The sequence below is a fragment of the Dendrobates tinctorius genome, unplaced genomic scaffold (genome assembly GCF_039654945.1).
Source record: "Dendrobates tinctorius isolate UK_male_01 unplaced genomic scaffold, ASM3965494v1 ptg000111l, whole genome shotgun sequence".
In the NCBI taxonomy this organism is placed as follows: domain Eukaryota; kingdom Metazoa; phylum Chordata; class Amphibia; order Anura; family Dendrobatidae; genus Dendrobates; species Dendrobates tinctorius.
The window spans coordinates 25,923,980-25,950,148 of NW_027361779.1; the positions used below are offsets into that span (position 1 = coordinate 25,923,980).

Here is a 26,169-nt window from a genome sequence, read left to right on the forward strand (position 1 = left end):
TCGAGTGCCCATATACCCATCACACATCCTCCATCCTATAGTCCCATGCCCATATACCCATCATACATATTCACCATCCCATAGTCCCATGCCCATATACCCATCATACATATTCGCCATCCCATAGTCGAGTGCCCATATACCCATCACACATCCTCCATGCCATAGTCAACCATTATGACATCATAATGAGCGGCGGGGCTTGCAACCTATGATGACATCAGCGTCGCCATGGCAACCATTATGACATCATAATGAGGGGTGGAGATTGATACCCACACTTTTCCCCATTACGTAGATAGGGGCAAAATTGTTTGGTGAATTGGAACGAGCGGGGTTAAAATTTTGCCTCACAACATCCAGACGTCCAGACGTGTGACTGTGCCAAATTTTGTGGCTGTAGCTGCGACGGTGCGGATGCCAATCCTGGACATACACACACACATACACACACACATACATACATACACACACTTGAGCTTTATATATTAGATTGCCTTAAATTGTCTGTCATCCACTTCCGTCTGGATGTCCCCGAATCCCACAATCCACCACGCCGCACCTGAAGTACGCCGACCGCCATTTTGGAACACCCAAGCGATGATGCTCAGATCCAGGACGCAGCTGCGATCCCGAAAGCCGCTCGGATCCAGGTTGCCGCTGCAATCCCAAACGACGCTGCCATCCCGACCGCCACTGGGATCTCAGCTGTCGCTCGTATCCAGGCCACCACTGCGATCCCAACTGCCGCTGGAATCCCCGCCACTGCTTGGATCCCAGTCGCCGCTCGGATCCCAGTTCCAGCTCGGATCCAGGCCGTCGCTGCGATCACGAGGCTGTGAAAGGGGTGTGAAGAGGGTGTATAATGAGAGGGGGTAATGAGGGGGTGTAATGAGAGGGATGCCGTCACCCGACCCCCGCCAGAACCCACCGCCTGACTACACGCGCCAGATCCCGCCTCTGCCTGCCCACCCACCTCCATGCAGTCACAGCCAGCAGGAAAGACCGCGGCTTGAGGCCTGTGCTGGAGATTGGGTGCGGCCACCTTCTGGTGGCCTCACACACCATCTCCAGCACAGGCCGCAAAACATCTTTCCTGCCGGCTGAGAGAGGGGTGTAACGAGAGGGTGTAATGAGGGGGGAGTAATGAGAGGGATGCTACCGCCAGACCCCCGCTAAGACCAACCTGACTACATGCGCCGCATCCCCCCGCTGTCTGCCCACTCACCTCCGTGCAGTCACAGCCGGCAGGAAAGAGGCCTGGTGGCGCTGCACACCATCTCCAGCACAGTCCGCAAAATACCATCTTTCCTGCCGGATGTGACCGCACCGAAGTGGGTGGGACGCCCCCCCCAGCGTCAAAAGCTGCCCTCATCATGATGTTACTGCCATCGGGCACACATCTAGTGTCCTATAATTAGCAACACAGGTATCTACAAAAATGTAACCAGGTTTTCTGCCTATTTAAACGGTGAAAAGTAGTTACTGTGCTGTTTGGTATCATGGTGTACACCACACTGAACATGGACCAACGAAAGCTAAAGAGAGGGTTATATCAAGAGATTAGAAAGAAAATTAGAGACAAACATATTAAAAGTATAGGCTGTGAGACTATCTCAAAACAGCTTGATGTTACTGTTACTTCAGTTGCACATATTAATCAGAGGTTTAACCCCTTCGTGACCGAGCCAATTTTTTAAATTCTGATCAATGTCACTTTATGTGGTCATAACTCTGGAATGCTTCAACAAATGTGAATTCTTTGGTGAAACTCACAAAATTTATCCTCACCCACAATTACTTTGAATTTGACAATAAGATCTACAGTATTTACAGGAGACAGGCACAGCTATGTAAAGTAAAATGGCTCCACAGTATGCAAATCTTTTCATGGCCAAGCTTGAAAGTGACTTTTTGTCCTCATGTCCCATCAGGCCTCTGGCCTACTACCGCTTCATTGATGATATTTTAATCATCTGGACGGAGTATGAGCAACAGCTAAAGATGTTCCACGAACAGTTTAATCAATTTCATTCCACCATCAACTTAACACTCATCCATTCCAGCACTGAAATTAACTTTTTAGACACCATCATTAAGCTAAAGAACAATGAAAAAGAGACATCCCTGTATCAGAAGCTAATCGACCGTCCAACATACCTTAAATGGGACAGTTTCCATCCAAAACACATAAAAAACTCTATTGTCTACAGCCAAGTCATCAGATACAATCGTATATGCTCCAACCCCACGGATAGAGACAAACACCTTGGTCGCCTCAGAAAAACCTTTTTGAATCAGTGCTATCATCCAAGAACAATTGAAAACCAAATTACAAGAGCCACCAGAATATCAAGGAATCACCTGCTATATTACAAAGCTAAACAAGAAAAAACCCGGGTGCCTCTAGTGTTCACCTACAATCCAAATCTGGAAGTGCTAAGGGGAGCTGCATGGAAATGACAACCTTTACTACAAAAAGATGCCCGATTACCATCCATATTTCCAGACCCCCCACTGCTGTGTTTTAGGCAGCCCCCAAATTTAAGAAGCATCAATTGTCGGGAAGCTCCCTGTCCACTCCAACAGCTGCAGGAACCTTTCCTTGCAACCAGAAAAAATATAAAACCTGTCCATTTATAATGACCCCGGACAGGATAAAGATCCTCAACTCACATCAGGACTACAAGATCCCAGGTACTTTCAGCTGCATCACATCTAATGTGGTGTACTTAATTATTTGTACTAAATGTCCAATTGGGGGTCTGTTTGTGGGTGAGACAGGGCAAAAATTGAGAACAATTGTGAATTCTCATCGTCACACAATAAGAGAAAAAAGAATGGATCTACCTGTGGCAAAGCATTTTTGTATCCCTGGCCATAGCATGATGGACATTAAATTACTTGTATTAAAAGGTAACTTCAAGTCTCAGAGAGAAAGAAAAATCTCAGAGTACAAATTTATGAAAACTTTCCAAATATTCAGTGCAGGAATGAATGTGTCGCATGGATTTATGTCTTTTTACATCAATTAAGGAATTTGCTCTTTAGACCTTCTGGGGTCATCACAACACAGAACCAGACAGAAAACCTTCACACTGCTTATCTATGAACTGTTCCAATATTTATGCTTATCACTCCCCCATAATGACTATTCCACTTCACATCACTTGTCTTAGCTATTGGGTTATTTCTGTGCTGTCTTTTGTATAAATATGTTATCCTTCAGATTTTGTATTAGTCTAGCCTGATGAAGAGACCTGCGTAGTCTCGAAAGCTTGCAACTTGTTACCATCTTTTCAGTTAGGCCTGTTTCACACGTCAGTTTTTTCTGTCAGTCCAAATCCGCCAAAATAGCGGAAAACGGATTCGCAGGCGAACTGACAGAAACGTGTGCCAGCGGATCGGCGGATGTACGGATCCGCCAATCTTGCAAATTTAAAGGAACCGTGCCTGGTTAAAAAATAAAAAAAAATACTGGTGATGTAGTGTTCTCCATGTCGCTGCCGAGATCTCGCGTGAGCCGGGGTGGGAGTAATGGCGCGGCTGAGCTCTCGCGGGAGCCGGGACCAGGGGACATGAGCAGGTGTGATGGATCATGGGAGGGATAACCTGGGGATTATCGCGGGATGTTAGCGCCAACCATCGCGCGATGTGGGGAGCAGACATCGTGGGAAGTGAGCGGTCATTATCACGGGATGTGTGGAGCGATCGCGTGATGTGAGTAACAATCATCACACGATGTGGGGAGCAGGGATGCCATCATCGTGGGAAGTGTGGAGCTGCGGTGACCATGGATGAGAGAGAGAGAGAAAGATTTGTCTACCGGCAGCCAGACAGAATTGGGGGTTAAATCACTACATGGCGGATCCGCGGCCCGAAAAAACGTTGCAGGGTCCGTCCGGTCATGTCAGCGGACGCCAAAATCTTGGCGGATCCGCTGACATGCGGAAGCAACGGACGACCATCAGTCAAAATCCTCCAATAATGCTAGTCAATTGGGAGAAAAACGGATCCGCCAAGAAAAATGGCGGATCTGTTTTTTCTCCAAAGCGGCGGATTTTGACTGATGGTCAAAAACGGATGTGTGAAACAGGCCTTTGCCATTAAAAGGTATCAACCACTGAGGACTCTCAATTCTAAATATTCTTCTATCTACTGGCTAACACGATACAAAGATATATATCTTTCCTGTATCAACAAATCCCAGTGATTTTGAGACTGTTTTTTCATGGCACATTATAATTTATGATAGTGGTAAATTTAGATTGATATATTTTGTGTTTATTTATAAAAAAATATCAGAAACTTGACAAAAATGTAAAAAAAATTGCAATTTTCAAACTTTGAATGATTATCACTTTAATCCAGATAGTCATACCACAGAAAAACATTAATAAATAACAATATCCACATGCCTGATTTACATCAGCACCATTTTTAAAACGCTAATTTATTTTGTTAGCCTTTTAGGAGGTTTAAAAATGTAGCAGTAATTTTTCATTTTTTCAAGGAAATTTACAAAATTTATTTTTTTGAGGGACCTATCCAAGTTTGAAGTGACTTTGGGGGTGCTATATATTGGAAAACCCCAAATGTGATACCATTTTAAAAACTGCACCCCCTGACATATTGAAAACTGCTGTCAGGTAGTTTATTAACCCTTAAGGTGATTTTCAGGAATTAATGCAAAGTGGTATAGCCGGAATGAAAAAGTGCCAACACAGATCATTTGTGAAACAGCAAGTTGTCAGATATAGTGGACAGCTGACAGCTGCTGGATTGTCACCTGTATGGGGATGATATTCCCTTATATCTCAGGTCAGTAAATATATGTATTGGCTGTCATGAAGGGGTTTTAAGGCATATGGAACTGTGGCCAACCTCCCTGGATTTGGCTGCAAGAAGAAAATTGGTGACAAATTGAAGATAGAAATAATAGGAACGGCAACCAAAGAGCCCAGAGCATCTTCCAAAGAGATTAGAAGTAAACTCCAAGGTCAAGGTTCATCAGTGTCAGATCGCATCCTCCGTTGCTGTCTTGGCCAAAGTGTACTTCATGGAAGATGACAAAGGATGAAACCACTGTTGAAAGCAAATCATAGAAAAGTGAGAATGGAATTTGCCAAAATGCATATTCACAAGACACAAAGCTTCTGATTCCTGACCACACAACCCCCTCCCCCTTTATTCTCCTCTATGATGACTAAAACAGTATATACAGTATGTTTTTGTCATTGTGTATAGTGTGCATGTGTGCAGATTATGTGTTGTAATGTGTGTATTATGTGTGTGCTCATGCTGGTGTTATGTGTGTGTAAGTATGTTCTCTTCTGAGTCACGTGACAGCGAATCAAGATCTCCGCATCACTGTATAATCTATTTGTGAGACGGAAGCCTCTTTAGTAATATAGGTCTTTCTAGCCTTGTTCTGATGCTCCATAGACTTACAGGTTTAAGGGAAGAAAGTTAAGGGGAAGTTGCTTTAACTATTTAAATGCCAATGTCGGTTACGAAATGGCGATCACGGGGAGCTGATAAGTCACCGTTGCAGATGGTCGGGCTGCTGTATTTCAGCTACAGAGAGAACTTCATAGAACAGCAATTTCATTATATACTGCAATACTGAGGGATTGTAATATAAAAAGAAACTTTTAAAAATAAAGAAATTTTGTTTCTTTAAATAAACATATTTGGTATCCACAAGACCAAAAATGTCCGATCTATCAAAATGTAAAGTTATGTAAAATTTTAAATTATGTACATTTAAAAATTATGTAAACGTTTGTTAAATGCAGAAAAGGAAAAAAGCACGCAAAAATCAAATCCTTACCCAACTACATGGACATAAAATAAGGGTATGTGCACACGTGAAGTATTTGCTGCAGATATTTTTGCACCAAAAACGTATCTCTTCGTAGGAAAAACACAGCATAAATTGTACACATTTTTCTCCGTTTTTTACTCATTTTTTTTTTACTTGTGCATTATTTTCCATGCTTTGGAATGAGTGAAAAGTGCTACAAAGCTGCTGAAAGAATTGACATGTTGCGGATATAAAACTGTTTCAAATCTGTATTTAAAAAGTAAGCAATGTATTCACGATACTTCAGGAATCTCATTCAATTTGCCCGCACTAGGAAATGTTTCAGTTTTTGTGACAAAACTGCAAGGAAAAAATGTGACCAAAACATCACAAATGCTTAACGTGTGCACAAACCCTTGACACTGGTATTGTTGATGTTTCCGGTGGGATAACCTGTCTTATTATTATCCCGATTAACTAATTACATCACCCTCTTAAAACCCAAAAAATAACACAAGAACACCATAACTTCTTTGGAGATAATTATGGCTACAGCTGCCTTTATTTAACCCCTCTCTGACATCTGACATACTATCCCGTCCATGTGCCCCGGCACAATTAGACCATGGACGGGATAGTACGTCATGGACGATCAGCCGTGCTCACAGCTGACACCCAGCACTAAGTGCCAGGACTTTAACCCCCGGAACACTGCGATCAAACATAATCGCAGCGTTCCGGAGCCGGCAGAGGAGCTTACGCGGGGTCCCGAATTGCTGCCATGACGACATCCGGGTCTCCAGACCTGAGAGACTTCCTGTCATGCGCAGTGATGACCAGAAAGTCTCTCAGGTCAGTGTCATAGCAACTGCAGCGCTGACAGCTTCTATAGCATGCAGATCTGCATGCTATAGAAGCGATCAGCCTGCACAAAATGAGTGTCCCATAGCAGGACAAAATGTAAAAGTAAGAATTAAATAAAAAAAAATGTTTTAAATAATTGTAAAAATATTTAAAAAATAATAAAAATAATAATAATAAAAAAAATCTATATTTATTCCATCAATAAATAAATATTTGAATAAAAAAAATCTAAACAATAAAAGTACACATACAGTTGTGGCCAAAAGTATTGACACCCCTGCAATTCTGTCAGATAATACTCAGTTTCTTCCTGAAAATGATTGCAAACACAAATTCTTTGGTATTATTATCTTCATTTAATTTGCCTTAAATGAAAAAACAAAAAGAATTGTCCTAAAGCCAAATTGGATATAATTCTACATCAAACATAAAAAAGAGGGTGGACAAAAGTATTGGCACTGTTCGAAAAATCATGTGATGCTTCTCTAATTTGTGTAATTAACAGCACCTGTAACTTACCTGTGGCACCTAACAGGTGTTGGCAATAACTAAATCACACTTGAAGCCAGTTGACATGGATTAAAGTTGACTCAACCTCTGTCCTGTGTCCTTGTGTGTACCACATTGAGCATGGAGAAAAGAAAGAAGACCAAAGAACTGTCTGAGGACTTGAGAAACCAAATTGTGAGGAAGCATGAGCAATCTCAAGGCTACAAGTCCATCTCCAACGACCTGAATGTTCCTGTGTCTACCGTGCGCAGTGTCATCAAGAAGTTTAAAGCCCATGGCACTGTGGCTAACCTCCCTAGATGTGGATGGAAAAGAAAAATTGACAAGAGATTTCAACGCAAGATTGTGCGGATGTTGGATAAAGAACCTCGACTAACATCCAAACAAGTTCAAGCTGCCCTGCAGTCCTAGGGTACAACAGTGTCAACCCGTGCTATTATGCGTCGGGCGTCTGAATGAAAAGGGACTGTATGGTAGGAGACCCAGGAAGACCCCATTTCTTACCCCGAGACATAAAAAAGCCATGCTGGAGTTTGCCAAAACTTACCTGAAAAAGCCTAAAACGTTTTGGAAGAATGTTCTCTGGTCAGATGAGACAAAAGTAGAGCTTTTTGGGCAAAGGCATCAGCATAGAGTTTACAGGAGAAAAAAGAGGCATTCAAAGAAAAGAACACGGTCCCTACAGTCAAACATGGCGGAGGTTCCCTGATGTTTTGGGGTTGCTTTGCTGCCTCTGGCACTGGACTGCTTGACTGTGTGCATGGCATTATGAAGTCTGAAGACTACCAACAAATTTTGCAGCATAATGTAGGGCCCAGTGTGAGAAAGCTGGGTCTCCCTCAGAGGTCATGGGTCTTCCAGCAGGACAATGACCCAAAACACACTTCAAAAAGCACTAGAAAATAGTTTGAGAGAAAGCACTGGAGACTTCTAAGGTGGCCAGCAATGAGTCCAGACCTGAATCCCATAGAACACCTGTGGAGAGATCTAAAAATGGCAGTTTGGAGAAGGCACCCTTCAAATATCAGGGACCTGGAGCAATTTGCCAAAGAAGAATGGTCTAAAATTCCAGCAGAGCATTGTAAGAAACTCATTGATGGTTACCGGAAGCGGTTGGTCGCAGTTATTTTGGCTAAAGGTTGTGCAACCAAGTATTAGGCTGAGGGTGCCAATACTTTTGTCTGGCCCATTTTTGTAGTTTTGTGTGAAATGATCAATGTTTTGCTTTTTGCTTTATTCTCTTTTGTGTTTTTTATTTAAGACAAATTAAATGAAGATAATAATACCAAAGCATTTGTGTTTGCAATCACTTTCAGGAAGAAACTGAGTATTATCTGACAGAATTGCAGGGGTCTCAATACTTTTGGCCACAACTGTATTTAGTATCACCGCGTCCACAACGACCCGACCTATAAAACTGTCCCACTAGTTATCCCTTTAGTGAACACCATTAAAACAAGGCAAAAAAACAATGCTTTATCATCATACCGCCGAACAAAAAGTGGAATAACACGCGATCAAAAAGACAGATATAAATAAACGTGGTGCCGCTGAAAACGTCATCTTATCCCGCAAAAAAACAATGCTTTATCATCATACCGCCGAACAAAAAGTGGAATAACACGCGATCGAAAAGACAGATATAAATAAACGTGGTACTGCTGAAAACGTCATCTTATCCCGCAAAAAATAAGCTGCCATATAGCTCCATCACTGGAAAAATAAAAAAGTTATAGCTCTCAGAATAAAGCGATGCAAAAAATAATTATTTTTCATATAAAGTATGGTAGTTTTTTATTGTATAAAAGCGCCAAAACATAAAAAAATATAAATGAGGTATCGCTGTCATCGTACTGACCCGACGAAAAATTTTTACCACACGCGGAATGGTATAAACGCCCCCCAAAAGAAATTCATGAATTGTTGGTTTTTGTTCATTCTGCCTCCCAAAAATCGGAATAAAAAGTGATCAAAAAATGTAATATGCCCCAAAATGGTACCAATAAAAACGTCAAATCTTCCCGCAAAAACAAGACCTCACATGATTCTGTGGGCCAAAATATGGAAAAAATTATAGCTCTCAAAATGTGGTGATACAAAAACTATTTTTTGCAATAAAAAGCATCTTTTAGTGTGTGACAGCTGCCAAACATAAAAACCTGCTATAAAAACCCGCTATAAATAGTAAATCAAACCCCCCTTTATCACCCCCCCTTTATCAAGTATTTATTTCCATTTTCCCATTAGGGTTAGGGATAGGGCTAAAGTTAGGGTTGTAGCAGAGTGTACCTTTTGAGAATCCACTGGTACACAGGAGAACTTCACTGAGCAAGTTATCTTGAGTAAACAGCATTTACTTCTTATGGGCAAACATGAGATAAGAATTCAGAAGCACACAGTCGTGCTGCTGGCATAACACAGTCAAAAGCGAAAGTAAAACTAACATCAACAATAGAGAACTTCCCTCCCCACAATACAGAAAACATTTAACTTCACACTATCGCCATCTGTTGTCAGACTAGTGTAAAGTCCTCCTTTACATAAACAATAAGTCCATTTCTGCTGCATATGCCAACAAGGGTTGGGGCTAAAGTTAGGGTTAGGGTTGGGGCTAAAGTTAGGGTTAGGGTTGGGGCTAAAGTTAGGATTACGGTTACAGTTGGGATTAGGGTTAGGGTTGGGATTAGAGTTAGGGTTGGGATTAGGGTTAGGGGTGTGTTAGGGTTAGGTTTGTGGTTAGGGTTATGGTTGGGATTAGGGTTAGGGGTGTGTTGGGGTTAGGGTTGGAGTTAGAATTGGGTGGTTTCCACTGTTTAGGCACATCAGGGGCACTCCAAACGCAACATGGTGTCTGATCTCAATTCCATCCAATTTTGCATTGAAAAGTAAAACGGTGCTCCTTCCCTTCCGAGCTCTACCATGCGCCCAAACAGTGATTTACCCCCACATATTGGGTATCCGCATACTCAGGAGAAATTGCAGAACAACTTTTTGGGGTCCAATTTCTCCTGTTACCCTTGGGAAAATAAAAAATTGGGGGCGAAAAGATCATTTTTGTGAAAAAAATATGATTTTTTAGTTTTACGGCTCTACATGATAAACTTCTGTGAAGCACTTGGGGGTTCAAAATGCTCACCACACATCTAGATAAGTTCCTTAGGGGGTCTACTTTCCAAAATAATGTAACTTGTGGGGGGTTTCCACTGTTTAGGCACATCAGGGGCTCACCAAACGCGACATGGCGTCTGATCTCAATTCCAGCCAATCTTGCATTGAAAAATCAAATGGCGCTCCTTCCCTTCTGAGCTCTGCCATGCACCCAAACAGTGGTTTACCTGCATATATAGGGTATCAGTGTACTCAGGACAAATTGCAAAACAACTTTAGGGGTCCAATTTCTCCTGTTACCCATGGTAAAATAAAACAAATTGGATCTGAAGTAAATTTTTTAGTGAAAAAGTTAAATGTTCATTATTTTTTAAACTTTCCAAAAATTCCTGTGAAGCACCTGAAGGGTTAATAAACTTCTTGAATGTGTTTTTGAGCACCTTGAGAGGTGCAGTTTTTAGAATCGTGTCATTTTTGTTTTTTTTTCTGTCACGTAGCCCCCTCAAAGTAACTTCAAATGTGATGTGGTCCCTTAAATAAAATGGTGTTGTAAAAATGAGAAATCGCTGGTCAACTTTTAACCCTTATAACTTTCTAACAAAAACAAATTTGGGTTCCAAAATTGTGCTGATGTAAAGTAGACATATGGGAAATGTTACTTATCAAGTATTTTGACAAATTTCTATTTTTTTTCACAAATAAACGCAAGTCATATCAAAGAAATTTTACCACTATCATGAAGTATCACGAGAAACAATGTCAGAATCACCAGGATCCATGGAAGCGTTCCAGAGTTATTACTTCATAAAGGGACAGTGGTCAGAATTGTAAAAATTGGCCTGGTCATTAACATGCAAACCCCCCTTGAGGGTAAAGGGGTTAAGCAAGCATACAATGACTATATATATAACACGCTGGGAAGGGTCCTTGAAGCTCCCAAAATCTGGTGATTACCAAATATAAAATAGGAACATAAAAATACCATAAATTACTCCCAGCTGTTACCCCATTGACTCGGGAGCACCATTATCACAAGGGTTCCATTGTTTACTTAACTTCCTAAGGATCCGACAAACCCTTGCCATAACGCCCCCCAAAAATTCACCAGATCCAGAACCATATTTAAATTCCAAATTGAGGAATCCATATTTCAATGGATCCCCAGACCAATTTATCACCAACTTCAAGGATCCCCCCAACCACCACAATGAGGACCTTTGACCACCTCAAATGCCCAAGACCCCCCCTACACCGAAATGCTATGGCCCTTTCCATACCCTTCTGCCAACTAAGTGCCCACTACTCACCGCATTCAAATGGACCCTATCTGCCACCCTCCCCTTTTTCCAACTCAAAATGTCAAACCGACACACCACCGTTCCTACGAAGAAAACTAGGCACCACCCTGTTCACCTTAGTTCTGGCCTTGTTGATCTCCACCGACCTCGCATTCCGCCAACATTTATGCAGCACGATTTCTGACCACACCGTGATGATCCCCGAAAACGACATCCTAAGCCGTAGCAAATTGTGCTTTATGTTTTTAACCAACTCCCTAAAAGGCTGAACCCCAAGATCAATACCCCCAACATGTAAAACCACAATATCAGGAGCCCTGTCCAACCGACCACTATTATGTACCTCCTGTAACACCTTGTTCCAATCCATACTCTTAAAACCGAGCCATCTGATCACCGCTGTGTTTCTGGAAAACTCGAGCTATCTACCCTCCTTCCTCACATCACCTTCTAACGCTCCGCAATGGACATGCGAATGGCCCAGGATCCAGATCAACAGTGGATTGGAACCTGAAGCAAAAACACAAAGCTTTAAAGGGAATCTGTCACCCTTTTTTTGGACTATGAGCTGCAGGCATCGACATCAGGGGCTTATCTACAGCATTCTGTAATGCTGTAGATAAGCCTCCTAACTACAATAAACAACGTCCCCACAATTCACCTCAGCTCTGAAATTCAGCATCTAAGCCCTGAGGCCTGATGTAACTGCGATAATGCCTATACTCACACCGCCGCCTCTGTCACAGCTCCTATACTAAATGAGTGAGGCGCAAACCGGGATGCGTCCATACCCAACAATTGCAAGCCCTTCCTAATACTGTGATAAATTGGTATTTTGTCAGGAAATACCCGTCCAGGTGACACAGCAAGGGACCCTCACGGCTGGGCTGAAAAACATTAAAACACTGAAAACACCTTACCGGACACATCAAAGATTAATTTACTGCATACAAAATTACCCGCTTACATTTGCCCTCCTTAACCATAAAAGTAACAACTTAACCATAAAAGTAACACTCCCAACTGATCCTCAAAAGTCGATCGATCCACATTCACTGCCACAAAACCCTCCCATAAATACCATACCGACTGGTAGGCCGCCAAAGTACTCGGAGCCAAAGAGGACCTAATCAAGGACTCTGCAGCCCGGAGACCACACTCCAAAGCTCCGCCGGGCACTCCAACCCCTCGTCCTCCGCCTTTGGAGCAAATGACCGAAAACCTTCCCACCGTAACGAGAAAATGAATCAACAATGGAATTCTGCACCCCCGGCCCATGAGACGCCATAACATACGCATTTATTGACAAACAAGTCAAGACCAGTTGCCGAAGTAACCGAATCACTGGGGTGACGAACCAGTGAGACTATTAATTGCACACAAGTCCCCCATGTTGTCACAATTAAAACGCACACTGTCCTGAAACTCATTCCTCCATAAATGAACTGCAACTAGAATGGGTAAAATCTCCAACAATGCAACATTTTTCACAAGGTCGGTCAAACCAAACCCTCTAGCCACTTTGATGCGCACCACTGCCCCCTAAAGTATGCTTCAAAACCAATGCCGCCTCCCGCATCCGTAAACAAATCCAACGTACAATTATCCACCGCCTCCTCTATCAGAAACAAATGTCCATTATATTGCTGCAAAAATTTACCCCACACCACCAAATCAGCTCTATGCTCAGTGTCACGCGGCGGCTGCCGCGCACTCCTTCCCTTACCTCCCCCCGGCCCCAGCTCACCCGCTCGCCGGTGGCCTCCTCGCCTCGGCGCCGGCTGCTGCGGGGTACGGCGCGGTCTCTTCCGGCCATTCTTCCTCGGCCGGCGACCGCCTCCGTCCGGTCCTCTGGATCGCGCCAGGTGCGCGCCCCCGCTCCTCCTCCTCGGCGGGCGCGCGTCCACACTATGGCCGGGCACACGCTCTCCTCCTCCTGAGGACGCGCGTCTCCTCCTCCAACTGGAGGTCACGACCCGGAAGGTCTCCCACTTCCCTATATCAGGCCGCCTCCTCCTGCTGGCGATGCCTGACTATCACTGCACCTTGCTAGTGACTCTGGCCCGCTCTCCTTGTGCGTTCCGGCATCCTGTCCGTCCGTTACTCATTCCTCCTTTGTTCTCTCCCCTAGGCTCTGTGTCTCCAAGCCTTGCCCATCACTCCTGTGTCTCCAAGCCGTGCCCGTCACTCCTGTGTCTCCAAGCCGTGCCCGTCACTCCTGTGTCTCCAAGCCGTGCCCGTCACTCCTGTGTCTCCAAGCCGTGCCCGTCACTCCTGTGTCTCCAAGCCGTGCCGTCACTCCTGTGTCTCCTAGCCGTGCCGTCACTTCTGTGCCGCCAAGCTGTGCCCGTCTGTCCTGTGTCTCCAATCCGGATCTACCTGTCTGTCCGCTGATACGTTCCCTGGGTACCAGCTGCCGTGGTGATAGTTACCCACGGGCTTGCCCCAAACACTCCCTGTATAGGGGGTGGTCCACCTGGTCAGCTCGCCCTCGGGAGGTTCGTTGCCACGGTCTAGTGGGTCCACCCCAGGAGTACCTTACACTCAGTAGACAGCCGAACAAGTGATGAGGAGCTCCAACTCCCACAGTAGCATTGGCCAACCACCTAGAAAAGACTCTCCACATCAGGATAATCCAGCAAGCAAAATTAAACTTTCTGAGAAGCGACTAAACTTCCCGCAAGGACAATTTCTTTAAGCGCTGCTCTCTAGCCACCTCCTCCCTTAGTGCTACCACCTTCTCCTCTGGTAACCTGAATTCCTAGTTAATGGTATCAATTACGAAGCCCAAAAATCAAAGACATGTACTTGAACCTTCCGTTTTTCCCTGAGCTAATGACACCCCAAAACGCTCTGCCACTCACACCACTGCCCTCAAAATGACTTTGCAACAAGCTGAGTCACCAGGACCAATACATAAAAAATCATCCAAATAATGTGTCAGAGAATCAAAACTTGACACATCACGGACAACCCATTCCAAGAAAGAACTGAAAGCCTCAAAGAAAGCACAAGATAGAGAACAACCCATTTGCAAACATCTATCAATGAAAAACTCCCCCTTCCAATAACAGCCAAAGAACCTAACACTCTCCAGATGAACCAGTAACAATCGAAACGCCGATTCAATAATCGTCTTTGCCATAAGAGCCCCCCTCCCACAACTCCTAATCCAACGTGCCGCTTCATCAAATGACATATAGACCACGGAGCATAGCTCCAGATCAATCCCGTCATTCACTGACATGCCTCGGGGATAAGACAATTGATGAATGAGCCGAATCTTATTTGGCTCCTTCTTAGGTACCACCCCCATGGGGGAAACCATCAAATTCTCAAATGGAGGGTCCCTGACAAGTTCAGACAGCCAGCCAAAGCAACGTCCTTCCCCAACTTTTCAGAAACAACCTCCCCATATTGATCCACTGACCGCAGATTTTTAAAGACTCGGGGATATCAAACGGCAGATTGGGAATCCTGAAACAGTCCTCAAAACCTGACAATAACAATTCCTCCTTGCCTCTGTCTAGATATCTATATAGATACCTCTACCAGCCTCACTGGCTTCTCCCCCTTGGGTATTATTGCTCCCTTGCTTTGATTTGTTTTTCTTAAAACACCTGGCGGCCCCGTGAGAGGAACCACTGCAATGTGAGCAGAGATGCTTGAATTTAAAGTTGGCTCCAAACTTACACAGGCTTTCATTGAACTGCCAGCCTAAGCCTGGCTTTTGCACACCCGACTGACCTGATAGTCCCGCATTCCCTTGAGTATTGGACTGACTATTGTATTGGCTGTCGCCCCCCTGGCCCCCCATGAAAGGAATGTCCGAACCTAGTGGGAGCCATAACACGCAATCAAAGGCTTATGTCTTTTGATCCCACCAAAACGCAGGCCGAACCGCTTTCCTCTGCTGGAACTGCTCATCATAATGGAGTCACGCTTGTTTCCCCATAAATCCTATGGGTCTCACCAATGGAGTCCATAATATAGCAAAATAGGGGAGAGCAGTTTTCTGGCACCTTCTCACCTATATCACTTGCCAAAAGCTTGAAGCCAATTGATTGATTGATCAGGCGTCACCAGCACTTCCCATCCTTCTTATCATCCTTCTTGCTTTTATCCAAATTGAACTTTTCAAGCGGAAGCAGGGAGAAAATCTCGACAAATTCATCCTTCCAGATTTTTCCCTAACTTCCTTTTTAAGATGAGCCCCCAAAGGACCCTCAAAGCACACATACACCTCCCCATTTGCCCTGTCATCCAAATGGATCCTACACTCCTCTTTTTCCATCTGCACCGACACAGAATTAGAAAACCTCAGGGGGGTTAAACGCTATACGCTATGTGGTGCTAGGCTATATACCATGTGGTGCTGGGCTATATACCATTTGGTGCTGGGCTATACTCCATGTGTGGCTGTGCTATATACCCTGTGGTGCTGTGCTCTATACCATATGGGGCTATGCTGTATACCATGTGGTGCTGGGCAATATACCATGTGTGTTAGGTGTCGGATTTCTGGCTCAGCACAGCAGGAATCCAGAGCCGTACATTCAGCGGTCTCCCATTCCGCTCCGACCACTCAGGGCCCTGCTCAGCAATCACGGCAAGCCAGGCATGCTGCTCGGACTTGTTCTGTGAGCCTGGATGTTGCTGCCATCTCTGGTGCAGCAATGGTAGCGCAAGCTGCTCAGCAGGGAACCGCTCCAGAGGCTAAGTCCTCATGCCGTGCTACTGGGCATGCCCGCAACTTGACCTCTAACTGGAGAGCAGAGGTCACGTGATCAGGTCCTGCGTCGGATCTGATTGGTTCCTTCCAGGGTACTGGAAGGTCCCGGAAGCGCATGGCTATAAAAAGCCCGCATGGCGGCTCGGCCATGTGCTAGTGTAGCATATTATGCTGAGTGAATGTTTTTCCCAGCAATATGCGCTCCTGAAGGATGATGATGGAACTTGATATTTAGGTTCAAGGATGATTTTTATTTTTGATTAAAAATAGAATACAACCGGTTTCGACTGCTAAGAGTCTTCCTCAGGTATAATGTCAAGAATATAAACGGATCTGTCTGAACACATTTTATAGCAGATCTCCCTGCATGTGGTTTTGGGTGGGGGCTGAAAGGTCTGTTTTTCAGACACACCCAGATACTCAGATATGCAGGATTTTGCACTCTGAGGAATTAAACAAAACCCATAAACCAAATAAATGTTACACAAAAAGTTTCACACAAAAAAATTTTCACATAAAAAAACAATTAAAAAATATATATATAAAAATATTCCAAACTTTTCACACTAAATTTTTTTTTTTTTTTCCCTTTTTCTAAAAACACTATAAATAATATTATGTGTAAAATTTCTTTAAAATGTTATTAAACATACTGAGGTGTGATTTGATACAAAAATATAAAATCCTACAAACATGTACATTATAGCAAAATTTAATACTCTTCCTTAAAACTCTTCCTAATAAAAGTATCATATGCCCTCTATAACATCATTTAATCCATCCGGGTATAATGTACCCAGACGGAAGATCCAATATGATTCTTTCCGGTTTAGCTTTTGTATCCTATTAGTACAATTCTCAGGTATTTGCTCCAGCGGAGTCACGGAAATATTGAATGTTTTATTACGCTTCAAAGATAAGTGCCGGGATAAACTCTGTTTTAAAAAAACATTTTTAGTATTGTGTCTGTGGCCATTCATACGGGATCGTAAGGACTGAGTGGTCCGACCCACATATTGCAGCCCACAGGCACAGGTGATAGCATATATAACAAAATCACTATCACACGTTAATTTTTGCGTGATTGCTATGGTTTCACCCGTACTGTACGACGTAATGTATTGAGCCATATGACTGATAATTTCACGGGTACAACATTTTCAGGAACCACATCGATAGATACCCAGTTTGAAAGCATCAGTTTCATTTATCCTAATTTTTTCTTTTTTCTTTATACATTCCCGTTCCTTATCTTTGGTCATTCTGAGATTACTAGGGGCAATTATACCCTTCACCGTTTGGCCCCTACGAAAGGTAATATTGGGTCTATCTGGTAAAAGTTTTTTCAAAAAAGTATCCTTTTTCAACAAGTACCAATATTTGTTTAAAATATTTCTTATCTCTGTATTACTACGATTAAAAGCGGTAATAAAATTGTACTGCCACCCATCTTTTTTTCTTTCCTTATTCCTATTTTTGTTTACATTAATTCTCTGCTCAGGTTTTTCTCCTCCTTCTTTAATTGTCCCCTCTTCCACTTCCTTGTTTTTATTGTTCTCTCTAGATAAACACTCCTGCTGAGTTCTTTCTAGATTAGTTCTGTATGCTGCCATGATTAATCGTTTTGGATATTTCTTATCCCTAAACCTATCAATGAGAATTTTCGATTATTCCACATAATCTTCCTTATTGGTATTGTTTCTCCCAATTCTGCGGAATTGGCTATAAGGAATGTTTTGCTTCCATTTTTGATGGTGTGCACTTCGATAATCGAAGTAACCATTTGTGTCAGTTTTCTTGAAATATGTTTTCGTGCAGATTTTTTTATTTTTATGGTATATTTCTAGATCAAGAAAATGTATTTTTTCTTTATTAAGCTCTGCAGAAAAAGTAATACCCCAGTCATTCCTGTTTAATGCCACAATAAATTTTTGAGCTTCAACTTCAGTGCCTTTCCAAAATACAATTAAATCATCAATAAAACGACGATAATATATTATGTTGTTACAGTAAGGTTGCTGACACAGGGGCGATGAGGACTCGAAGCACCCCATGAAAAGATTTGCGAAACTTGGCGCTACCCGAGTCCCCATTGCGGTGCCAAGCCGATATAATGCGATAGCTGACTGGTTAATGATCCGATACCAATAAGGCATAAAGGACCCTTTCAAAAAACTAACATTTCAAAGGAAGAAAAAGAAGCCTTAAACAAACTAAAGGACAATGATAAAATTGTAATTAGAGAGGCAGATAAAGGAGGGGGTATTGTCATTCAGGACCGAGATGACTATTTGGAGGAAGCATATAGTATACTATCAGATGCAAAATACTACACAAAATTAGATGCTGATCCTTCCAAGAAACATATTGAAGAATACCATAGGTTGATAGACACTGCCTTTAACCAAAACATTCTAAATAAAAGGGAAAAACGTTTCCTGACTAACAAAAATCCGAATACAGCCCTCTTTTATCACCTGCCCAAGGTGCATAAAAATCCTGTGAAACCTCCCGGAAGACCGATCATTTCGGGTATCGGATCATTAACCAGCCAGCTGTCGCATTATATCGACTTGTACTTACAGGATCTAGTCAGAAAATTACCTTCTTTTCTCCTAGACTCCAGTCAATTAATAAAAGAATGCGAAAATTTTGTTTGGGAAGAAAAGTACATGTTTATAACTTTAGATGTACATGCCCTTTACTCCAATATTGATCATATATTGGGAATTAATTCAGTTTCACATTACGTGAATGGGATAGCAGATATGCCAGAACAACAGAGACAATTTTTAATAAGGGGTTTAAAATTCATATTAGAACATAACCTTTTTACCTTCCAGGGGCAATTGTATATACAGCGGCTTGGCACCGCAATGGGGACTCGGGTAGCGCCAAGTTTCGCAAATCTTTTCATGGGGTGCTTCGAGTCCTCATCGCCCCTGTGTCAGCAACCTTACTGTAACAACATAATATATTATCGTCGTTTTATTGATGATTTAATTGTATTTTGGAAAGGCACTGAAGTTGAAGCTCAAGAATTTATTGTGGCATTAAACAGGAATGACTGGGGTATTACTTTTTCTGCAGAGGTTAATAAGGAAAAAATACATTTTCTTGATCTAGAAATATACCATAAAAATAAAAAAATCTGCACGAAAACATATTTCAAGAAAACTGACACAAATGGTTACCTCAATTATCGAAGTGCACACCATCAAAAATGGAAGCAAAACATTCCTTATAGCCAATTCCGCAGAATTAGGAGAAACAATACCAATAAGGAAGATTATGTGGAACAATCGAAAATTCTCATTGATAGATTTACGGATAAGAAATATCCAAAACGATTAATTATGGCAGCATACAGAACTAATCTAGAAAGAACTCAGCAGGAGTGTTTATCTAGAGAGAAGAATAAAAACAAGGAAGTGGAAGAGGGGACAACTAAAGAAGGAGGAGAAAAACCTGAGCAGAGAATTAATGTAAACAAAAATAGGAATAAGGAAAGAAAAAAAGATGGGTGGCAGTACAATTTTATTACCGCTTTTAATCGTAGTAATACAGAGATAAGAAATATTTTAAACAAATATTGGTACTTGTTGAAAAAGGATACTTTTTTGAAAAAACTTTTACCAGATAGACCCAATATTACCTTTCGTAGGGGCCAAACGGTGAAGGGTATAATTGCCCCTAGTAATCTCAGAATGACCAAAGATAAGGAACGGGAATGTATAAAGAAAAAAGAAAAAATTAGGATAAATGAAACTGATGCTTTCAAACTGGGTATCTATCGATGTGGTTCCCGAAAATGTTTTACCTGTGAAATTATCAGTCATATGGCTCAATACATTACGTCGTACAGTACGGGTGAAACCATAGCAATCACGCAAAAATTAACGTGTGATAGTGATTTTGTTATATATGCTATCACCTGTGCCTGTGGGCTGCAATATGTGGGTCGGACCACTCAGTCCTTACGATCCCGTATGAATGGCCACAGACACAATACTAAAAATGGTTTTTTAAAACAGAGTTTATCCCGGCACTTATCTTTGAAGCGTAATAAAACATTCAATATTTCCGTGACTCCGCTGGAGCAAATACCTGAGAATTGTACTAATAGGATACAAAAGCTAAACCGGAAAGAATCATATTGGATCTTCCGTCTGGGTACATTATACCCGGATGGATTAAATGATGTTATAGAGGGCATATGATACTTTTATTAGGAAGAGTTTTAAGGAAGAGTATTAAATTTTGCTATAATGTACATGTTTGTAGGATTTTATATTTTTGTATCAAATCACACCTCAGTATGTTTAATAACATTTGAAAGAAATTTTACACATAATATTATTTATAGTGTTTTTAGAAAAAGGGAAAAAAAAAAAAAATTTAGTGTGAAAAGTTTGGAATATTTTTATATATATATTTTTTAATTGTTTTTTTATGTGAAAATTTTTTTGTGTGAAACTTTTTGTGTAACATTTATTTGGTTTATGGGTTTTGTTTAATTCCTCAGAGTGCAAAATCCTGCATATCTGAGTATCTGGGTGTGTCTGAAAAACAGACCTTTCAGCCCCCACCCAAAACCACATGCAGGGAGATCTGCTATAAAATGTGTTCAGACAGATCCGTTTATATTCTTGACATTATACCTGAGGAAGACTCTTAGCAGTCGAAACCGGTTGTATTCTATTTTTAATCAAAAATAAAAATCATCCTTGAACCTAAATATCAAGTTCCATCATCATCCTTCAGGAGCGCATATTGCTGGGAAAAACATTCACCAAGTGTTATAACCTATGAAAGCACTCTCCAGTGCTCTCAATAGTTCCCAGATCTTTGCAGCAAACTGAATGGAAAGAGGAATGGAGTGATCCAGGGACTGGATCTACATGCAGTATCTCAAGACACCAAATAGGTGAGTGTATTCACACTGAGCATATACCTTTGACAATTAACTACTACACTTAGAAGCTTGCGCTTCCCATTTTTCTCCCTATAATCCCCTCTTATTTCATATTATGCCGAGTGTGATTGGTGATGGATGCATGTTCTGGTGACTCACTTATTAAGAAGCCCTCTGATAATAAGAATGGTGACAGAGTGTTGGTTCTAGTCAGCGCCAGGTAGTGGCAGGCTAGTACGCCACTGTGTTTTCCGCACCTAGTACTAGCGTCCGACAGTGTCCGGTTCCTCCGGCACTGTCGTTAAGTGACTTCTGTTTACGTCGCGCTGCAGTCAGCAGCACCTCTTGGCGTTCGCGGCAGCGACGCCACACGCTGGCTGGCCCTGTGATGTGAACAGGCCCAGCGTTTATTTCTAAATTACTCTAGGGCGTCTCTGTGCCTTAAACAGAGCCGCTCCTAGCACCTCGGGTGATGCTAACCCGAGCGCTGTACTCCGCCCTCTGGCGAATCTGCCATTAACCAGCAGCGGTCTTTACACCTACCGCACGATGGACCCGGGCGGCGAACGCACCTCCTATTATTTATATTTGGTGCGTTCCGCCGTCCCTAACAATGTGTGGCTGGGCTATATACCATGTGGTGCTGGGCAATATACCATGTGGTGCTGGGTTATATACCATGTGGTGCTGGGCTATATGCCTTGTGTGGCGGGGCTATATACCATGCGGTGCTGGGCTATATACCATGTGGGGCTGTGCTATATACCATGTGGTGCTGGGCTATATACCATGTAATGCTGGGCTATATACCATGTGGTGCTGAGCTATATACTATGCGGCTCTTTTATATACCATGAGAAGGTACATTTTACATTATATTCTACAGGGGAGGCTATGTTATATAATATGTGGGGTATATCATATTCTATGGGGAGGTGGGCTGTATTATATTCTATTTGGGGCTACATTATATTCTATGGGGGGCTGTATTATATTTATTATATTCTATGGGGGTGATTGCATCATACTCTATGAGGGGGCTACATTATACTATATAAGAAGGCTGCATTGTATTCTATGGGGGCTGCATTATATTCTATGTGGGCTAGATAATATTGTAGGTGGGCTTCATTACACTATATGAGGAGGGCTACATTGCAGTCTATGGAGGGGCTACATTATACTATATAACGGGCTACATTATATTCTATGGGGGACTGCAATATACTCTATGAGGGGGCTGCCATATATTCTATGGAGGGGCTGAATTATACTATATGAGGGGGCTGCATTATATTCTGGGGGGGTTCATTATATTCTGTGGAGTGGCTGCATTATACTCTGTGGGGTAGCTGCATTATGCTCTAAGGGGTGGCTGCATTATAAGAGGGGGGCTTCATTATATTCTATGGGGGGTTACATTATATTGTATGGCGGGGCTGCATTATACTCTGTGGGGTGGCTGCATTATGCTCTATGGGGTGGCTGCATTATACTATAAGAGGGGGGCTGAACTATATTCTATGAGGGGGTTACATTATATTGATTATATTGTATGGCGTGGCTGCATTATACTCTGTGGGGTGGCTGCATTATGCTCTATGGGGTGGCTGCATTATACTATATGTGGGCTGCATTGTACTGTATTGAGGACTATGGGGAATACATTATATGAAGAACTATGGGGTGCATTATACTATGGGAAGTGATTTGTACTACATGGATGACTATGGTGATGCATTATACTATATGGAGCACTATGAGGAGTGTATTATACAATATGGAGGACACAGTAGTGTATTTTAATATATGAAGGGCTCTGAGGAGTGTATTATACTATATGGAGGACTATGGGGCAAATTATATTATATGGAGGACTATGGGGTGTAAACTGTAGATGTGCTGCTGATAACATGATACTGTATGGTGTTCTGTTAGTGATCCATTAGTGATTGTTCTGTCCCCATCATTCATTCTCAGATGGTGGAAAGAGGCGGGGAAACAAGTGTTGAACGATTTCAATATTGATCACACTCATTTAGCGGCCTGAACTCAGCGCATGTAAATACAACCAAAATACTTCAGTGTGATGTGCAATATGTTAGCATTTGGGGCCCCATTTTAAACTTTGCCTAGGGCCCCACTTTGCCCAAAACCGGCCCTGATCATATGAGACACTGGAACATGGGAAAAAACTTCCAAGTGCTTTGAAATTACAAAAAAAAGCGCAATTCCACAGTTGTTTTTTTATTCACCATGTTCACTATACGATAAAACCGTTCTGGCAATATACAAACATAGTTTTTTATTTAAGTAGTGAAAACAAATTGTAAATTTCTAAAAAAAAAAAAAAAAAAAAAAAAAAAAGAAAATTTTTGCTTGTGTCACTATTTTCCAGCTGTTTATACTGATACTATTTTGGGGTAGATATGATGTTTTGATTGCCTTTTATTGCATTTTACTGCAATGTTACTGCGGCCAAAAAGGTAATTCATTTTCATTATTTTTTTCTTGTTACATCAGTTACCAGTTGGATTAATTAATTTTATATTTTGATAGATCGGACTTTTACTAATGCAGTGATACCAAAATACAGTATGTGTATGTTTTGTTTATTTTTGAATTGCTTTAATTTTTAATAGTGGGTAATTTGAACTTTTAACAACACTTTTTCACTTTATACTATATTCTTTAGGCTAGTTTCACACTAGCGTTCTTGGGTGCAGCGCAGGGCAGTCGCTAAGCCCCGCCCCTGACCGCGCCCCCTCCAGTCAGTTCCTCCTCTGATCACATAAGGCTGCATGCGATCAGCGTATCCTATATTTAGCGTTGGATACGCTGACCATGCGCTGGTCTGATTTTGCTGGCCCTGCGCCCTTTTGGCGCTGCGCCCAGAGCACAAAAATGCAACAAAGCGCGTTGTTGTGCGCTGGGTGCAGCGCCAAAAGGGCGCAGTGCCAGCAAAATCAGACCAGCGCATGGTCAGCGCACGATCAGCGTATCCAACGCTAAATATAGGATACGCTGATTGCATGCAGCCTCATGCGATCAGAGGAGGAACTGACTGGAGGGGGCACGGCCGGGGGCGGGGCTTGGCGTCGGCCCTGCGCTGCGCCCAAGAACGCTAGTGTGAAACTAGCCTTAGTCATCTTAGAGGACTTGATCATCTGATTGTACTAAATATATACTGTATAGCGAACATCACGGTCTGCTATGGATAGGAGCATCTTCATGACAAACATGATGGGCACTTGGAATGGCACCCCCGTACTGTTATAGACATTTAACACATTTAACATGTTAACAGCCACAAGCGCTGCTCTGCTGCACCCGCGGCTATTAGAGGCAGATGATGAATAATTCAATCAGCCATTATCTGTCAAAATAATGAGGGTTCGGCATGCATATGTTGGGAAGAGGTTAATGGGGTCCTTATGCTTAAATTTATGCAAATATATTTATTTTATTCACTTATATAGCATCATTAGTTCCACAGCAGTTTATAAACATTATCGGCACTGTCCCCATTGGAGCTAATGTAAGGGGATAAGATTTGTTGGATGCAGTGAAGAGCCGGAGGCAGAGAAGGGGTTAACAGGATTTACTAGAACAGGTTATTATCATACAAGGAATACTCCACGCAGGGAAACGAGATCAGTAACGGCACACAAACACAATATTTGAGAAAAAGATGTACGAAAAAGATAACTTATCACTTGCAGTTTTTGTTGGGGAAAGGCTGGAATATCTCCCGCCGACGTCGTAGATCGTGGACAATGTCTCTGGCTCTGCTACGGATGAACGAAAAGCACTGTCTCCCGACTGTGCTGATGTATGCAGTCTTGCTTGGATTGAGTGTGCTGGAATGTAGAAACAGTCCTTCCTCTGGAATGGCACCAAACACGAACCGTGTGCACCTTTGCAGGCCGCGGCAGCGTGCGATCCTCTGAAGTAGTCTCTAGGAACGGAGCAAGTCAGATTGTCTGCCACTGAGGGCGGGAAGGAGCCGTCCAGCAAGGAATGGTCCGAAGACAGGTCAGTAGGGACACAGTCAGTTTGCAAGTCTGAGCGCTGGGGGATGGATGATGTGGAGTTAGTTGTCGGCGCAGTGGGGAGGGAGTCAACCTTCTCCTTGTTCTCCTGTCGCCTTCCCGCCTAATCTCTCTCGTTCCCGCACTCAGTCCCTTTTATCTCCCCCACGCCCCCTGCTGTCCAGTGCAAAGGTCCTCCCCTCCCAGAAGAACCTTCCCCCGGCAATAGTGGTGACAGTCCCGATAGTTCCGGCCACGCTAACTCGGTCTCGGCTCATTAGATATTTGGAGCCTGGGAGGAAACCGGAGAACCCAGAGGAAACTCACACAAACAAGGGGAGAATATACAAACTCTTTGCAGACGTTGTCCTTTGTGGGATTTGAATCTAGGACCCCAGTGCTGCAAGGCTGCAGTGCAAACCACTGAGTCACCGTGCTGCTTCATTATGCAATAGTTAATCCTGTTTATTTTTTAAAAGAACAGACCAAAGAAATATCCAAATGCAGGTGGGAACGTGGTCTAGCTATGTAATGACATCTACTGCATTACATTCATGGTTTTTGCCAACACAGTGCACATTTATGAGGACAGCAGTTTCCAGCTTGTTGAAAATATCTATTCACTTTGGTTTGGTCCTGTTGCCTATATAAATATTGTGTAAGCTGTGGTGCTACATAGGACTGCAAGTTTCATGTACAATATCTTTAAACTATCACTGATGTTACATACGACTGTACTGTAGGTAACACCCTTGGATAGGGTGAGATCGAAACTGGACTCGTGAGGATGCATCCTAAGACGCACATTCAGGTTGAATATATGGTGGCGAAGAAATCCACTAGGTCCCTGCGTTGCAAAAATCACCTATGTCAGCAGATGTTGGCTTGCAAGTGACATGCATGGC

At 42.6% G+C, this 26,169-nt stretch overlaps 1 protein-coding gene across 2 annotated transcripts in view; it reads left to right on the forward strand.

Moving 5' to 3' along the window:
• LOC141100865 (gamma-aminobutyric acid receptor subunit rho-1) overlaps positions 1-26,169 on the forward strand; it is a 145,077-nt gene that overhangs the window by 27,305 nt on the left and 91,603 nt on the right. Inside the window, exon 1 of one of the 2 annotated variants that reach the window (XM_073589579.1) lies at positions 20,783-21,245. The exons of the other annotated variant lie outside the window; for it this stretch is intronic. Within the exon in view, the coding sequence (XP_073445680.1) occupies positions 21,220-21,245 (26 nt within the window). The 5' untranslated portion in view covers positions 20,783-21,219. Of the gene's footprint in view, positions 1-20,782; positions 21,246-26,169 lie in introns of those variants that run through there. 2 annotated transcript variants of the gene reach the window in all.